We start from the raw sequence: 18,691 nt of genomic DNA on the forward strand, positions 1-18,691 counted from the left end.
TTAAAACAGAGAATAGAGAATTCACATGGCTAATAAAGATTTTATGTGCATGAGCACATAATGATAAACTTGATAGATGATATAAACAAACAAATGAAAAAGACAGCAAAGGAAACAGAATGAGAAACTAGGTACACCCTAAGCAGGAGAAATGAGGAAGCCAAACCAGATGTGGATACTTTATCTTCTAACCTTCACTCTTGCACCTGTACACACACCACGTCCCACTATTTTCACCTTCTCTTCAGAAGTAAATGTCAGCACGTGTAGGAATTATGTTGCTAACATCATCCAGCTACTCCTCGCAGTGATAAGGGGCTCCCTCTCTTGTGGGGCTGGGCAACTGGTGAGTCCTTTTTTTAGGTTTCATAAACCCACAAAAATTTCACAGCCCTGCCAGGTCTGCACTTGGACAGCTCCAGCAGCCCCTCAAGTCATCCAGAAGGATTGGGGGATAGACAGACAGATTGTGTGATCAAACAGTTATTCAGGAAAATAGCCTGATTCTTCCCAAACTTAAAGCAGAAATGGATAAAAGAAAATTGATTTCAAATTTCAGTGTCTAAATCTACTCTTTTATCTACTCTAAATCTACTCTACTGCTTTCCTACAGCTGAAGAAATCTGAATCAATCATTTTCTTAGACCAGGGCAGCCAGAACAATCACAAAAATAAGTGACACACAAAACTTGAAGTTTTTAGGCAAGATCTTGCAAGATCTTGCTTTACCGCATCTGAGACATCCCATTTAATCATAGAAATTCTATTGTCCCAAATACCTACTGAACTTCACCTGTATTTCACTCTCTTCTCAAGCATTGTCCCCAGCTACAGAACACTAAAACACCTCTTTGCTGTCCCAAACATGTGAAGGATTTTTCTGTCACATGCAGATTGCCCTGCAAGAGTATATTCCTGAGCAGTAAGTATTCTCCTTGAGCGAATGGAGGAAGTATATACGTATATCTATATATATCTATATATATCTATATATATGAAACATTATACTGCAGCCCTCCTCTTCCCTGCCTGCAACAACGATTTCTCTGTCTACATGTCTGCTTGTCAATCAGTCTTAGCTGCTTCTACATAAACATCTCTAGAGAGGTGGAAATAAAGTGATTTACCTAAGACAAACGAAAAACTTCGAAGATGACATCTGATTGATACTTTTTCTTTACCTGTTTGTTCTGTCAATCAGAAGCGCTTTTCCTCAGTGATTTTGCTCCGCTGTCACATTCACCAGGCTAAGTGTGGTTTCCAAGGACACTCATTTCAGTGCTGAATGTGGGCTGTCACTCAGCTCAGAGTAGGTCTCAGACCAAGCTTTAAGGCTGCAGTCTCCTGTGATCAGCTGTGATTAACCCCTGAGGGTTTGCAGCTTACGCTCCTCTGGGAGCTGGGAAAACGGTACCTGTTCTCCAAGCCACCATCTGAGAGCAAAGTGTTATTTGGCACCTAAGTACTTCAAGAGTCAGTGAATCTTGTACCATTAGAACAAACTATACACAGACCTGTTTCTCCTTGAGACTTCCCACTCTGTGAATTTAGATGACAGCTCCTGATTTCCTCCAGGCACGTTTAGAATAGTCATTTCCCAAGACTCTCCTTACCTTTTCAAGAAAAGACTTGGTGGTACTTTCTTCGTATCTGGGTTTTCAGCCTCATGGAAGAAGGTTTACACCTTTGCTGGAACTAGCGTACAGGTTTGCTCAGAGCTACTGCAAATTCTTGCAATTGCCTTCTACTCATCTGTTCTGAGATACATTTATCAGGATTTATTTGGCTGCTCTCTTCCTCCTCCTTCCTACACTCTCCAGCTAAGACTGAAGAGGGTATTTGTGTAAGAATATCCCATAATCTCAGACTTCATCTCATTGACTAGGTCACATAAGGACCACGTCCTCATGCTGTCTGACTGCTGCACAACAGCCCTTTGTCAATTATACACAGCTACTAGCAAACAACTACAAAGCAATACAGACTTCACAACTATTATATCACAAATACTTGACATTTCTTTTGAGGAAGGAAATAGAAAAGTTTCATCTAAGTGTTTACAACCATCTAATCATGGTACAATAGGCACATACTGATCATCATGCAGGGGCTGTTCAAGTTAGTAGAAGACAATTTAGGTATTTCCACTGAATTGAATAGACCTGCTATTAGGGCCAGTGATGCTTTTCACAGACAAATAGGTATATTTACAAAATGGGCTGAACGACTGGAAAAATCTGCTTGGTTGACTGGAATCTGAAGTGGTGCACAGCCAAGAAATTAAGCCAGTGGGCTTTCTTTCTGAGCCCCATGGAAACCCAAGGATCCATCACACCAGAGCAAATGCACAGCAGGTGTCAGGACTCCTGATATCACTGCAGACCTTAATCAGGCCTGTTAGCTCCCACCTCCTTTAAACGCCAAAAAGGAAATGGTGCATAACTACATGCCCTTTCTAGATTATATTGCAAAGGGAAAAATGCTTTTTGTGGTAGTTTCACTGAACATGGAGTTGCAATGCTTTCTCCCCCTTAGAGAACACGTTAGAAAAAGACGTGCAAATGCCTTAAAAAGGAGATAAAATCATTTCTACTGATGCCAAGGTGGCTTTCAATGCAATAGTTCCAACCTGGTACTTCTGCACACATTTGTCAGTGTCTTGCCTTAGATTCGGATCCATTAGCTGTGTTGACACGCACCTCCTGCCTACATGTCCCCAGGAAGGACTGGATGCGTCCCATCCCTGCAAGTGCTGGACTCCAAGGGAAGGAAAGCTGTAAATCATCACTGCTGCCAATTGCTCCATCTTTTCGTTTACAAGAGACTATGTGCCAGCACTCACATGGATAATCACATTCTGTCTCCCTCCTCAGACAGGCTCGACTGATGGCATCCTGCTCTATGCAGATAAAACAGCAGGAAAAGCAGAGCGATGTAAAGTGAAGTCTGTCAAATTGGGCACTTACATCTTAAGAGTAGCTGTAACTTTTAATGATGCTAAGGACAATGGCAATTCTGATGGAAATGATTTTTGTAGCTACAGTTTCAGGTGGTGAATTTATTGGCAGGAAGCAAGAAAGGGAAGGAAGTGAAAAAGGACCTGATGAATAAAATCGGAGGCAAAAATGGTTTCTGCATTACGGCTGAGGTGGGAAGTCATAAACCATGGGAGACGAATAAAAAAGAAACTGGAACAGCATTCAGCGAAAATAGTCCTGGAGTTGAAATTAGAATAATTTTCATTGTTATTGAAATTGCCTGTGATCTCAGGCAGATTAGCAGGAGATTGCAGGAAAGCTCAGAGAAAGCTTTCAACAGAGGAGTTTTGCAGGTGCCAAACTGGAGAGAGCAGGCTCGCTTGCTAGCTGGTCCCACCTGAAGGCAAGACTGAAATCACCTTCTCTTCTGGGCTGCTCACTTTGCCTTTACTAATAGCAGCCCATACATAACCATCTAAATTGTGTTAAAAGTTTGGTCAATGGCTCTTCTTTACTAATAGCAGCCCATACATAACCATCTAAATGGTGTTAAAAGTTTGGTCAATGGCTCTTCTGTGTGTGTGCTTTCATGTGTGCCAGCACAAGAACTTGCACAGAGCAAAAATTTTACTCATTTTTGCTACTTATTTAAAAAAGTAAAACTCATCCATCCATTTAGTGGAGACACAGTATCAATTATGACACAGAAACCGTAATGACTTGGATTTTCCATAGGTGAAAAGTTGCTCAAATAAACAATCTGGCAAGTGATTATAGAGGAGTACAATCACTGAAAACACCACCAGGTTGCAAATGATTTTGCGACAGGAATAAACTACTAAGTCATTAGATAATTTATTCACAGTGAAAAACTGGAGCTGTATCCTGCTTATTGGAGCACTAGCAATACAAATGAACTGTGCCATCCAAAAACTGAAAAATGCTTGCACCACACTGCAGATCAGGTAACACAAGGAGCTGGCTTCCAAGATGAGGCAGAAATGGATGCTGAGATCTCGTATTTCTAAGGGAGCCCCCAACATGCACACAAACATTACTAATGTAAGACTTAAATGTAATGACAAATTTTTCACTCAACAGAAAGGGCAAAACACACATAAATACATCACTGAAAACATTTTCTACAAATGGTGACCCCCCATCCTACACTCAAAGTAGCCTCATCACAAGGAAGTTGAAGATGACTTGCCTATTTTCTTAGCATAGAGTTGCTGCAGCTCTCTAACCAAAGCTCGATTTTAGTTTCTCCTAACTGCTCCTTGTCTATTCACAGCTACAAGAGTCTTTCCAGCAGGCTGGTGACCAGGCTTGGATTCTGGAGACAGAAAGGCAGAAAGATGCTGTAATCCCCCCAGGTGACGTATACCTCTCCTCCCCTTAGCCCCAGACTATGCCTGTCCATACTTGGAAGCAACATCAGCCTTGCCACCCCTTTGTAAAAATTCCTGAGGAGCTGCTACAGATCAGTAAGCCAGCTGAGGGAGAGAAGCACAGAAGACATGCCTCACTGTGGGCATCCTGGGCCCACATCTGATGATTCAGGATTGTGATAGCATCAATACATTTGTAGTCATGTATTTGCTATGCATCATACAACTTGATGGGTTTAAAAGGCTCCTGGAACCTCGTCTGGGTCTGGAGAGTGACTCCTCCATTAGCTGATTAGAGACAACCTTGAGCTGAGCCCTGGCCCTTTTTCCACAGGAGCTGCATATCTGCAGTCTCGTGGTTGTTTTTCTCCCCCGAGAGCAGCAGTGGAGCTTTCTGTAACAACATGACTTTGCACTTCTTCCATAAGAACACTCTCTTTGTTTTGATATATGTCTCATTTTATTCCTGACAATAGCTGCACCTCACCTACCCCAGGCCTGAGGGGACTGGAGGTCTCTATTACTTTGGTGATAATTTTTATGACTCTATTACAATAGTTTTCTTTGGTTCAGACATGCCGAGTGCACAGGGAACAGGACTCCTTTCGAAAAGTTACAGATATGACAGATGGGACTGTGGCTCCAACGTGCGATGCGCAGTCCTGTTTGCACACAGACAAAATGTTCCTGCGTGCTCCACATTTGTTAAGCTCCTTTTAATATCAACAGGGAAAACGAACCCAGCTGGCAGCTTCCTGCTCTCCCCTCTATGTCTGCTCTTGTCTTTACCAACGAAGGAGCCACATCTAGAAGAAAGCCTCCTGGGGCAGGGAGAATGGAACCAAGGACCTGGTCAGAAAGCTGATCCCTTTTACATATGCTTTCCCTACACATGAATCTGCTGTTTCCTTCTTAATTCACACCAAAAGATGGGAGAAAGTGGTGAGATCAGCTTTATGGACTGCCAAAATACTGATTTTGTATTAAGGAGGTAGGTATAACATAACCAGCCATCACTCGGGAGGAGATCTGGATCATGGTCCCATTCCTGCTCCTGCACTTTTCTTGTCTGGATGGTCATATGCACTTTCCACAGCCACAGTACAGGGCAGGTAGATTTATGCCACTGATGGATTTGGCCCTGTGACTCTTTACTCACAAGATACCCAGATGATGGGTGTTTGGCCAATCTGAATGCAATCTTTGCAGTGAGTTTGCTTTACCAGAAGACAAGCTCTGTGTCCCCATGCAGCTCAGGCAGCTGGAAAGAATCAACCCATGAATTTCAGTGCTGAAACACAGTCTACGTCCAAGGAGTGGCTAGGAGATGACTTGCTTTTATCCTTTACATTGCTGAGGGTAAAGGAGCATTGCTGAGCACCCACCTTTACATCCACAGCACATCCCCTTCTCCTTTGTTGTCTCCAGGACGTGCTTCAAAGCCCTGTCCTGACAAGCAGTGAGTTGTGGTTGTACCAGTGAGTTAACACCATGTGTCTGCCGGGGTTTGCTGTGGGTTTGGTTTCCTTTGCTCCTGGGCTTTGACACCAGCCCTGTTTTCCTTGCATGTTGAGAGGTGGGACTGGGGCAAACACATCATATCAAATACTGACTTGTTCCTGATTGCGCTTTCTCTCTCATTCTCCACTATCTGTACTTTTTTGATAGCCTTTTTACTTTCTGGCAGCTGGCAAGGTGGATTAGGCTTCATGAGAGCTCCCTCAGGCAAATCCTTATCTCAAGTCAGCATCACGCAAACTCCACAGAGGAGTATCTAACTGGTATTGAACTTGACATGGGTGTAACATCGCAATGGGCCATCTGTGATCCATGGAGATGCAGCAGTCCACAGCGGCAGAGAACCTGCCCAACAGAATAAAGCAGCTCTTTACCAGCTGGTTACTAGGGAGAAGGTGTTTACCAAATTCTCCCTTCTGCCAGTTGTGTGCAGTTGCTATTGCTTAAACCCTCAGGAGAGAGGCCACCAGGGTCCAGGAGGTTTCTGACCCTTGAGGAATGCTATCACACTCAGTTATGAGCACAAGCTGGGAAGGATGTGAATGAAAATGGGTTTGAATAGGTTATCTGTGATGAGAGAACACGCTGGGGTCTGCTAACACTGGGAGCACACTGGGTCAGCTCTCAGTCAGAAAGGTTTTCCTGCCTGGGATGACCACAGTTAACAGACCGACAGATTCCCTGCTCTGCGGAGCCGCTTCAAACCCTAATGCTTCCCCAAGCACACAAATTGCATTATAATGCCCAAAGAATTACCTCTGAACTGTACCACAGAACAAAGAGTAAGAAAGCCTGATGCTACATGTATTTTTATTTTGCAACTCAACCAAATGTTGTGACTACATAACCTACCTAATTATAGCCTTAAAAACAATAACAAGGATAATTAGCTAATTGAGCATTATTTTTAATGAACACAATTCTGCACAAAGCACATTCCAGTAGCAACAAACACACACCTGCACTTCCCCTCGCTCTGGTAGGAAACAGTTGTCTAAAAAACTTCTCGCCAACAATCTGTCAACATTTCTATGGATGACATCCTTCTTCACAAGCTGACGACCTGAGGACCTCACGCTCACCATTCCCACAGAAACATCTCGGGTGACAGAGGACATAGTGTGGGAAAGCCAAGGGATAAGCGCTTCTCTCCTTGGCCCCATTGAGCATTGTCTGGCATGATAATAAAGCCTCAGACTTGATTTCACGACTCTTGGAAGGAGCTAGTAACAGTTGCACGTACAACACATCCTATTTTCTTAACAGCACGGCTCCGGCAGCAGTGGAGAGAAGTGCCAGAGCCTCTTCTCCGGCTGTGCAGAGATATCTCCTCTCTCTCAGTAGCTCTCTGGACAGCCCCCAAATCTGGAAGCAAGCAGAGCCAATGGACTATTTCCTGGAGCGAATATCTGAAAGCCCAGTCACAGCTTTGGCAGAAAAAGCGCTGGGCACATGTTAATTCCTGTGTCATATTTACTGAAAAAACACCAACCCCTCGGGCTTTGCACGTACAGGCCAAATTCTGCACCGTGCTCCTGCACCAGTGCACTGTGATTAAAACACAGGCTTATGCTTAATTCCTGGTGATTTTGAAACAGGCTGATGCTTGAGTTCTGGGTCTCATCTATTTCAATGGGGAGCTTTGAAAAAGTATGTGTGTAGTGCAGCTGGTGCTGCTGAGCTCTGAGCTTTTGGGGCCTCCATCTATTACTGTGATGTGGGGAAAACAAGAGCATGAATTTTTTGTAGCCAAATTCTGAATACAGCCCATCTTCTTTCACCTATTGTAATAATATACTTGTGCATAATGTAATATATATATTACAGAATCAGTAGCTAAGTACATAACATAACTTAAAAAATAGGTATCACTACAGATCAACATGTGACATGCCTATCTATTTTAGTATGTTTTCTTAGCACGAATTATGACAGAAATACAGTAAGTCAGTAATTTCAGATTCCTTTGCATAGACATTGTCACTGTAATTTTGCCAGGAGGGAGATAATAAATCATACTTTTCCATCTGACTGATGTTCTGTTTCCCCTGTCTGATTTCAATGGCTGTATGCTATCTTCAGAGCTGGCATTGTTCATGGCTCCTTTTATTAAAGCACAGGCATGTTATTGCAATTTCTTTTGTATTATGATTTTCTAGCCGTACGTGAAATTGCAGAACACACAAGGAAAAAAAAAAAAAGCCCCATTCATTTGAATCATAGTAGGAGAAAAACCTGCTGCACATATCTTGGAGAGAAAAATGCCAATATTAAAATTGGGGCCCCATGCTGGCTTGGGTTAGAATCAGTTTCTTGTAATTTATGGGCAAAGATCCACAAACTACTAGCGATTTGGATGACTGTTTAGTATACTACCAAAAGGCTTTAATAATGCTAGTTCTTATGATGATCAGCTTGCCATGATTTGAACACTTTCCAAGATTCACCAAGAAACTGAACACTCACAGAGGAGAAGCTCAGTAAAGAACCTTCCTTTTCCCTCCACTTTGTTTTTCTTGTGGCCTAACGAAGCTTGTCAGACTTCAGGTGTCATATCTCTGTTATCTCACACTGACATAAACCCCAGCGTCCATGGCCCAAACCTGCAGCTGGACAGTTCGATCCACCTGGGCAGGGCTGAGGGACCCTTGGAGCATCTCTCTGCACCACCCCAGGCACTGCGGGGTTGGACATGTTTCCCTCACCTTCCCTTGTGACCCAGGGCTGCAACAAACTCTTCACCTAACAGCATCATCCCGTCAGTAACGCCTCAGGAGTGTCCCAAGTGTTTCATTCATATTTGATGAGGTTGCACTCCCAGGCTGGGTAACTAGTGGTCACAGTAAAGCTGCAGTTTGCACCACTTAATTTCTATTTCTAGCATGGTTCTGGGGGTAGGGAAACACTTTTTTATTTCATTGTCTCATTTTCTCCAGTGACAGAATGGACACACTGCATTTCAGGGACTGAGAGATACTGGAATAGCAGCTGAATACACTCTTGCATGTGCTAATGCCTTTTGATGAGAAGTCTTATTTTGTTAAGTTACATTGAGATAATTGCATTAATAAAACATTTTTAAAGAGCATTAACGAAGGAGAAGGAGGTGCCACTGTTTTGAAGTAAAGGTTTCCATAATGAGCTGAGAATGAATATATGATAATGCTATGCTTATATAGTTCCTCATTTATTTTGGATTCTGATTACACCTGAAGATCCCTGGTAGAGCTGCAATCCCTACTGTGCAAAGTGCTGCTCAAGAAGACATAAAGTCAGCAAGAAACAGAAGCCCTAGCTGAAGGATTACAGGTGATTTGTGGACAAAACAAAGCAATGAACTTAAGATATAGTGGCAGGAAACATGGGAAAGAAAAATAAAGCAGTACTCTGGCAATGAACTCCTGGCCATATTCAAGTGAGTGGAGATTTTGACCAAAAATAAAATGAACATTTCTCCTTTTCTGGTGTTTTTGTTGTTGTTTTTAGCTTGGTTTTGTTATTTCTTTTTGCCACAGTGCGAAGACCTGCCCAGGGGTAGGGGTTGTTCTCCAATCCCTCTACACTTGTGCTTGCTGCAAGGGCCAAATGTTTGGGCATCATCCAGGGACGGTTTGAGCAAGGATGGGTTTGGGATGGGAGCAGTGAAGGTGGAAGGGGAGAGAACAAGGAGGTAAAGTCACTGGAAAGGGCAGGCAGATGAAAGGCAGCAGCAGAGGTTAAGCATTAACAGAGCCAATGGCTGGAAGAAATTGCAGGTCTGTGTTTGGCAGGAAGAATGGGGCCACTGAAGAGCACCCAAGAAATACCTTTGATATTCAGAGTTGCTTCCAAGCCCAAGTTCACAACTGTGGGTCGAAGCTGCTCTCCTGACATGAATATTACCGGGAAGGCCAAGCTGTGATGCCAAAACCTCTCGTGTTCCCACCCAAAGCAGAACTCACCCATGTCCTGCCAGGCAAATGGAGATATTTTAATGTGTGCAGCTAGAAAAATTCTGCTACTGACTTTGAGAAGGATGGGACCATGTTACCAAAAACCACATCCCCAGGACTCACTCTCCTGCAGGGACAGGGAGCAGTTCCTGCCTACAGGGTCTAAAATGAAGAGAATGCTTCAAGCTGTTGGCTTGACAGTCTCTGTGAACCCATCATCCATTTCCCAGCAAGGGTATTTTGCTACATAAAAATATAGGTCCATGGAAGGTGGTTTTGGATATGCCTGTATTGGGTGCTGAGAGACTTGGGAAGTTCAGAAGTGGTTATGGACTTTTCAAACTGACAACCTAATCTTCTTCCAATGGTTCTAACTGTGGCTACAAATATACCCTAACCACACTGTAGACTGCATTTCTCAAATGTGGGTAGACACATGCTTATCTGTCAGCAAGTTATGCGGGAGAGTAAAAACTAATCAGCACTTCGGAAAACTGTTGTCTCACTGACATTTGCACGATTTCTCCATAAGCTGCCAAATGAACATCCATCACGCTGGCAGCACACTGTCTCCTCAAGTTTACATAAGCTGTTGTCTGGGAATGTTCACTTAAAACACAACCATGTGTACTTACAATAACTGAGACTGCTCTCTGAATTGTTATTTGCTTGTTTTCTGTCTCTGGGAAGAAAGGAGAGTGTTAACCACCTCTCTGAAAGATCTCCACTAGTACAGGCGAGCACGGAGCACTTGGGACTCGGACCTTAACCTCCAGGACTGAAATCAAAACACAGCTGATGTGTGGGAGTAAAAGCAAGCTGCTAAGTGACCCCAAGAGCCCCTGACAGATCTCTCTGGAGAAAAACAGAGAGACTGCCTGAGACTTGGAGCATTCTTCACACCTTCCCTGCAGCCACCACAGCTGCCTGACACTCCACGCTTACTTCTGCAGGGGGCCGGAGGAGACCCCAGAGACCAGATTCAAGGCCAATGAGAAGTGGAAAATGAAACAGGAAAGAGATAGATGAATCCCAGTAAAAGCCACCAGACCGCCCCTTTTTCCTACGTACTGCTCCACAGGAACCAAAATCCTGAACACTGGGCAGCGATCTATACATTAGACATACTTGAGTCAGATCTTGATTCGCATCAGAAAAGAACATGCTGACCTTTTCTGGGGGGGTTTCCAGGTGGAACTGCAGGCTGAGCCCAAGTTGGAGATCAGTCCCAGGCAAACCAGGCTCCATATGGACAGCTGGAGCCCCAAACCCATAAAGATCTCCCAGAACCCATAGCAGAGCTAGGATGATGCTACACAGGGTTACTGAACCATCTGTCAGAGATACAAGGTTCTACAAAAGGACACAAGAAAAACTACTAATGGGTTTAGATTAACAATTGAACTTCAGTTCAGCATTTCATTTGTACGTGTTAACGGCTTAGGGGCACAAGCATAAACATTTGGACAGCTGTCTAAGCTAGATGGCTTGTTGGCGTGTTTATATTTTGCACTTATGATTGTTTTGAGTTAAAAAAAATCAGAGATACAAGATCAACTCACTAGAAGAAAGCTAAATATTCAATAAATGGATCTTTAATAATTACTCCTTTCCCCTGAGATAGTCACGGTTACTGCCAGTGGTAAGAAAAAGATTAAATCACATTTGGATTACTCACCTCAAACCTAAACAGAAACCTAGAAAAGAGACAGGAAAATTCCGCCAAATGGAAACCTCTCACGGATTTTGATATCCTAGAGAAAAAAAATTCCCTAGAGAAAAAAAATTTCTAATTTGTGAAAGACCAGACATTGAAATTTCTACAAGATGAGTCAGTCCTGGTAATACTAATAGGGCAAGTATGGATCTTTGTGTACGTACACTCACAGACACACTTGCGAAAGATTTTTAGATGGAGGCTAATTTCAGCTGTAACCAAGCAGTGATGACCACTTCTACAGATTATGATGATTTGGAATCAACATATTAGCAAAAGTAAATCAAGTGGGCAAAAGGGTTATGAGCCCATATAAAACAGGGCCTTTGTTTCCACTGAAAGCAGCCCGGTTTTGAGTCAGAACAACTGAAGAAAGCCTCTTCCTCTGGCAAAGACAGACTTAAATATGCATGGAATGGACTTGAGAAAGTCTTCAGACCTTATCAATTCAACAGGACAAGGGAAAAGCAGAGCTCAGAGCCTACAAATCCTATGGACTGCTCAGAATTTCTTCTGTGGAGAAAGGAGGTAAAACCTTCATTAGGTTCAAGTTAACAGTAAAATGCTTGGATAATTTGATGAAGTCAAGATCTCACTTCATGGCAGCAGTTTACTGCATCCTGAAGTTTTGTTTCTCCTATAGCATTTATAAACTCATAGTTATGGGTGCTCCTTTTCTCCCCACTCCCCTCTCAAAACACCCCTGGAAGTGCAAAGTAATCTTCTAGTGCCTGAATCTCCTCCACTACTTAGAGATGGGGAAAAAGAGTTTCACTGTTTGTTCTAGGCAAACACATAGATTTAAAAAAAAATAAAAAATAAAAAATCACTTTTTACTCTATTCGACAAGGTATCAAGCTCACAGCAAAACACAGGTCCAGGTCAAAAGCTTGACTGTCAACTATATTAAGTCTGAAGGAGTTCACATTAGTCCTGGACTGAAGGTTACCATGTACGAGAGTCGAGTGCCACCATCTACTTTGTATTTCTCAGAGGATACTGAAACTTCGTTTTCTACACAATACCTCACAGTTTCTGAACACAGCGAACAATGAACCAGATTGCCTTTCCGCTCTAAATTATGTTTCTCTATCCTTTAATTTGTTATCAGGGTGCAATTATTTCTTTCAGGAAAAGTGATTAGTACTTTTGTACTTCATTCACATGCAAAATATACTTTAATGAGAAAATCCACCTCATTATTATTCTCCTTCCTAAAATCACTCCAAAAAGAGTCCTTAAAACTTTCACATAAGAACCTGACCATGTGCCAGAATTACATCTAGGTGGGACACTTCACCACCTCACAACACAGGACTCAAAACCAGGCCACCAAAGCGCAATTGTGGGATAAAGTTGGGCTAGGACTTCCTAGGGCAAGAAGAAACTGTTATTTAAGCAGTTCACAAGATCAGCATCTTCACTGTTATTTAAGCAGTTCGCAAGATCAGCATCATCAGCAAGACAAGGCAGAGAACAGGTTGATTGGGATGGCCCTCAAGGAGATGTTCCTCATGTGTTTGTTTTGCCTTGTGTCTATGACATTAAACTGAGCGATTGCAGTTACGGATGGAGAGAAAAATATTAACATAAACATAGACAAAAGAAAGGAACTAAATACTGCATTCACTGAAAAGGACGATATCTGGGAAAAAGGAAATTGTGATCTATGTTACTGAGAACTTGTGAAGTACACAGACCTATATAGAAGTACTTTCATTGTTCAGAAAAGAGAATAAATTGGTAAGTGTATAATGAGATCAGGTACAGAGCCATGAAGAGTTATAGGCTTCTGTTAATTATGGAGGTAAGAATCTCAAAGCTATGTGACCTGAGAGAATAAACTTGTGTGTACCTATTGCCTTTGCAGACTCTGTTCTTCATAGTGAAATGCTATTTTCGTTAGCAGAAAACATACAATCAATCTCATTAGAATGAGAGATGCAGGTTGTGTAACGGGTCATGGGTTTTGAAAATCTGGTCCTACTTTTAAGATATATTGCAGAAGGATTTCTTTACAACTTTCCTAATAGGAATTACAATTAAACCTCATATTTCTCATTACTTGAGACGGTCATCTGCCTAGAAATTAATCTTCTGCTATTCTAGACAGCCTTATCACAGTTGAAATGGAAGTATTAAATATAGCTTGCAATCTACTTACTTGCATTCTCACACAGTTATGAGTAACAACTCTCAGTACTATGCCATCAATTTTTGCTATCCAAATTGGAAAAGGGGTTCATAAAAAGCACTCAGTATTGGTTTATCAGCATTTTTACAGACACCGTTGGTAGTCTGACCTGACTGATGCTATCAGCAAAGAAGGATGTTGTCTGGAGCAGCAGATTCGGAGGGCTGGCATTTCACATGGGGACTTTGGACAGATCATTGGTACTCACTGTGTGCACTTAAGGGAGGAGGTGGCAGCTTTTACATTAGCCAGACCTGCATCACAGCTAAAAGGGCTTCAGCTTTGGCATTCATTAATAGCAGTAAGCAAATACAGAGTGCCTTTGAGAGTCCCCACCAGAAATACAACTCCTACAGCATTCTATTATTAAATATTGAAGAAAGAGTTTCATACCTTAAATTCCTCCAAGATTTTGTAATTTTTCCCATGATATTCACAAAAGTTTTTCACTTCTTTGCATTCTGGACAGCATCCATTGTGTTCCACTTTTGTACACTTTGGGTGGATTTTAGGGCATTCTGGTTGGTCGCAAACAGGTCCATCCTCAGTACAAACACAGGGACAGTTGGAATGTCCCGGGAAAAAGCGTTCTCCCAGTTTGTACACAAAGCCACTGTCATCCACGCAGCCCTTCCCTCGGTAGTCATCAAAGATCAGATTGTCATTACTGGAGGTCTGGTCCCCTTCATCAGCAGGGTAGTCTTCATGATTGATGGCAGCTGGAGTGACCAAAGCAGGGATTACAACCAGAAGTATCCAGGCTTCATGGATATGAAGAGCCATCCCCCTCCTCAACTTCTCCATGAGATCTCAAAGCCAGATAGAAACAGCTGCTTCCATAGGGAGACCAGTGTTGTAGTCTGAAAACAAATAGTTTTAACTGAGAACAAACTCAAAATTCTAAGGAATACTGGCTTACAATAGCCATACTTTCAACCAGCACCCAGAATAAATCAGTGCTTTCAAACTGCACAGGTAACTATCACTTCATTTGAATTAAGCCTCTTCACAATTAAAGAGAATAAAGTGTATGAAATACAAAATTAGACATACATGCCTGAAAGCACATGCCCACAAAGCATCTCTATAGAAATGGTGGTTCACAGAATCAGCTAATTTTTTACTTTCCTCATTTGTGCCGCTGAGTTTCCTGATGCACCAGAAGTTAAACTAGCTGCCTGAAAACTCATGGTGATGGGCAGTTCAGAGGGACTTGAACCCAGGCTTAAGCATGGTCTTAACCTCTTGCTGTAGTTACTGTCCCTCTGTGCTATGTATGATGAACAGCCCACTTCATTAGACTGAGGTGGGAAACCTGAGTTGAAAATGAGATAAGCATAATCTGTAGGTAGATCTGCATCCAATATGAACAGTGGTGCTGGGTTATCCTTGGTCTGTGAGAGGTGGAATAGTCCAGAATATTATTTACAGCATTTCTGGAGATGGACAGGGACTACCTGGGCTACCGACACAGCCCAGCCTGCAGCAGGTCTGTATAATCCCGACAGAAGCAAAGATGTAATTCACCTTCTCCATTATTCAGCATTTCAGTAATTCCCAGAGAGAATCACAGAGAGCAGGATGTCAAATGCCTCTGTAATGCATGGAGCTGCTGAAATGGGTTTGTCTTACTAAGCTGGAGCCTTCGTAAAACTTCAGGAGCGATGTAGCACAGCCCGACCTTTGGAGAGCTCTGCTTATGCGGTTGAGCTGAGGGCTGACCCAGGGAGGGAGAGGAGGTTTGCAGTGCTGCCTGGGAGAGGCAGCTCCGACCTGAGGCTCCCTGTGCGTCTTGGGCGTGCTACGGGCTGCCGGCACTGCCACACCACTGCCACCAATGCCACACCACTGCCACCAACACACCATCCTGCCTGCGCACCAGCCAACAGCCCATGCAACCCCAGCAGCAAAAGGGTTTTTGGCCTCTCTGAAGAGAACTGGGCAAACTATTCCAGGGAACTTTTAAATTAGATGAAATATTAGCATTACCTGGATTGAGGAACAATGGAGGTAGTTGCTGCCACAAACCAAAAATGGCCTGTTTGGATGTATGTGTCATTCCTTCTCTTGCTGTGTTGCTGGAGTGTGCATACACAGATACACGCAGTGTATACAAACATGCATTAACCCACACAGAGACGAACACAATCTGCCCCCTCCACCCCTGTGAGGGCTATTTTTTATGTATCGGTATTTTTGGTGGACTGCGGATGTTCAGCAATTAATTCTCCCTTAATCAAAGTAAAAAAGCAGGAGCAGGAGAAAGCTTTAATCCTAGAGAAGCAGCTAAAGGTTCCCGTTGACAAAGCAGTTTTTCCAAAGCCACAACAGAGGGAGACACCGGATATTACACAAGCTTTATCAAATTCAAAATATATCTTCTTAATTGAAGTACTAGCTACGTTTCCATCACAAGGACTACGCAGCCTGTTACTACTATCAGCAATATTTGCTGGAACATGTTGTTTGGGAATCAGGTGATTCATGCAGATACATCTACTTTATGTATTTACAGAGCAGAAAATCTTGCCCACCTAAATGCTACAGGTAGGTTGCAATATTGCAGATTGGTGAACACTTAGGAGGGAAGAAAAAAAAGGCAGAAGCAAATGAATTCATGTCTTAGGAAATGTGACATAATCAAGAGAATTTTTTAAAGTTTTATGAGGAAGCTGTCAAAATTAAAAAAAAAAAAAGTTATCTGAAGATCATAAATAAGATCACTATGTTTTGCTACAGCATCTGAAATGTCCCACAGCAACTCACGAGCACTCGGCTCAGTAATGATCCTGGAAATCGGACAGACTGCAGACGTCTCGCACGGAGAGATTTCAACAAGTAAACAAATGCTGCTCAGCTCAGAATTAGTTTACAGCTGAACTTTCTCATCATTTCCCATCACGAGCGAGGCCAGGATCATAGGTAAGTCTTTAAGTAAAACATTTCTATCTGCCTTCCCTCACCCCAAGTGAATAATTTACACTTACCTAATCAGGCTTGATTTGAAAGCTGAAAGGGGTCACAGGCCAACATGGACTAAAAGGTCAGAAACAGATTAGTGAAAGCAGTTCCTCCTAATCACATTTTCAGTCTTGACTCACGGACAATCCCTTTTCCTCCACCTCCCATCGCAAAAACACGGGAAAGCGGCAGCCCAGCAAGCACAACATGAGAATTAAGCTTTAACCCAGCGTTCAGGATTCAAAGCCAGCAGCGGCGAGGCGGTCCAGAGGCAGGGATGCCGCGGAGAAACCCCGATGCCAGCAGCACAGTCATCGCGGCGAACTTGGGCTGGATTTCCTCAGGTCTTGAGGCGTGGGGGGGGAAGAGAAAAAAAACCCAAACATCTCTATCCCCTCCCTATGCCCGGCGGATTTCTTGCGATTCAAGATTTGCCACGGCGGGGGAAGGGGGGAGCGGGGGCTGGTGGTGGGCTGGAGAGGGAGAGAGGGAGGGCGGAGGAGCCCCGCGGCCGGCGGGCGGGCAGCCCCCGCGGCGGGCCCGGCTCCCCTGCGGGGACTCCCCGGCCCGGGGACCGCGCATGCCTGCGCTGGGCCGCGCAGCTCCGCGCTCTCTCCTATTATTATTATAATAATTAATTATTTGGGGGGAAGCGGGGGAAGAAGAGGGGGTGGAGATATCCAGCTGCGGAGCGCTCCGTCCCGCGGGTGTCAGCGCGGGCGCGCCATGGCGCGGAGCGGCGCGCTTTCCCCGCGGGCGGCGGCCGTTCCGCGGGGTCCCGGGCAGCGCCGCTCCCCGCCCGGCTGGGGCGGCCGGTCCCTCAGCGCCGCGCTGCCCAACTCATCCCTGCTGCCCTGGCGGCGTCCGGAGCCTTCGCTGCAGGGAAAAAATGCCCCATTTCTGCGTTATTAAAACTTCACGTCCTCGCCCAGGCTGGCGCTGGGGAAGGGGCGCCCGGCTCTGGTGTCTCGTGCTGTGTTACATTAAAAATCAATCTCCCTGCAATTCGTCTGCTCTGTCATTAGGCGTCATTGTAAAGCTATTTCTCCAGAAACCACCAAAAGAGAGATTCTTGATGTTCGGGAAAAACACAGTGTCAACAGAAAGAGGTAGAAATTGGGGATTTTATTTGGATAAAATGCGGAATGATATTCCTTTAGGGAGATTATTCCCACTGCAAACATTAACTACGAAAACACTACGCTGCTATATTGTCAAACCTTTCTTTTTTTTGAGAGAGAGAGGGATTAAGGTTACATTAAGCAGCGTGCAGGTCCTCAGGTCCAGAGACAAACTGTACCGTCGGCAGCCCCGGAGAGCAGCTGCTTTGCCTTGTGAGCGAAGAAAATGCTGCACACTTGGCCGCCACGGCCCCGCAGGCTGGAGAGATGCGCAGCCTCAAGTCGCAGAACCTTAACGCATCCATCGCTGCTCACCAGAGCCACAATGCAACCTGGAATTCAAAGGAAAGTTATCGAGGTTTGCAAAGGCTAAGCGAGAGAGTGGCGCTGGAAGTTCCGAGAGCATCACTTTGAAGACGCCCGTGCATACTCCTGTTTACTGAAATAAATTAACAGAAAGTTGGACAGGTCAGTAATAATGAGATTGGATTTTGGAGTGATTAAGTGAATCTGAAGATCCTAACATGCTACTCCTTAGGAGCACACCTATTTTACTTATATTTTGGATACAATTATCCAGGGCCATATTCTGACACACAGAGCAAGCACTGGAAAAGTACATGCTTTTCTGATACCTGGAGATACCAGCATCATACTATGCTCTTAACACAGCTTTTCTTCTACAGCTCTGTGAGAAATGAAGATGTGGGTTTTCAACTGAATTTCAAGGAGGCCAGGCATCTAACAGAACTGAGTGCCTTGCTCCCTTGTATCACTATGGAAAAAACAACCATCATTAAATTGTTAGTATAGAATTGGGTCTAACAGTAGAAAAAACAAAACCTAAAAAAGGTTCTAAGGAGTTCCTAGTTTCTATGT

General features: G+C 43.8%; 1 protein-coding gene across 1 annotated transcript in view; it reads right to left on the reverse strand.

Moving 5' to 3' along the window:
* Nucleotides 1–14,534, reverse strand: part of VWC2L (von Willebrand factor C domain containing 2 like) — a gene marked incomplete at both ends in the record, with an annotated part of 47,074 nt that extends 32,540 nt beyond the window's left edge. The window contains one exon of the mRNA XM_080346835.1: nucleotides 14,124–14,534. Within this exon, the coding sequence (XP_080202961.1) occupies nucleotides 14,124–14,534 (411 nt within the window). The remainder of the gene's footprint in view (nucleotides 1–14,123) is intronic.
* Between the last annotated feature and the right edge of the window lie 4,157 nt (nucleotides 14,535–18,691).

Source organism: Nesoenas mayeri (assembly GCF_963082525.1).
Source record: "Nesoenas mayeri genome assembly, chromosome: 6".
Classification (NCBI taxonomy): Eukaryota; Metazoa; Chordata; class Aves; order Columbiformes; family Columbidae; genus Nesoenas; species Nesoenas mayeri.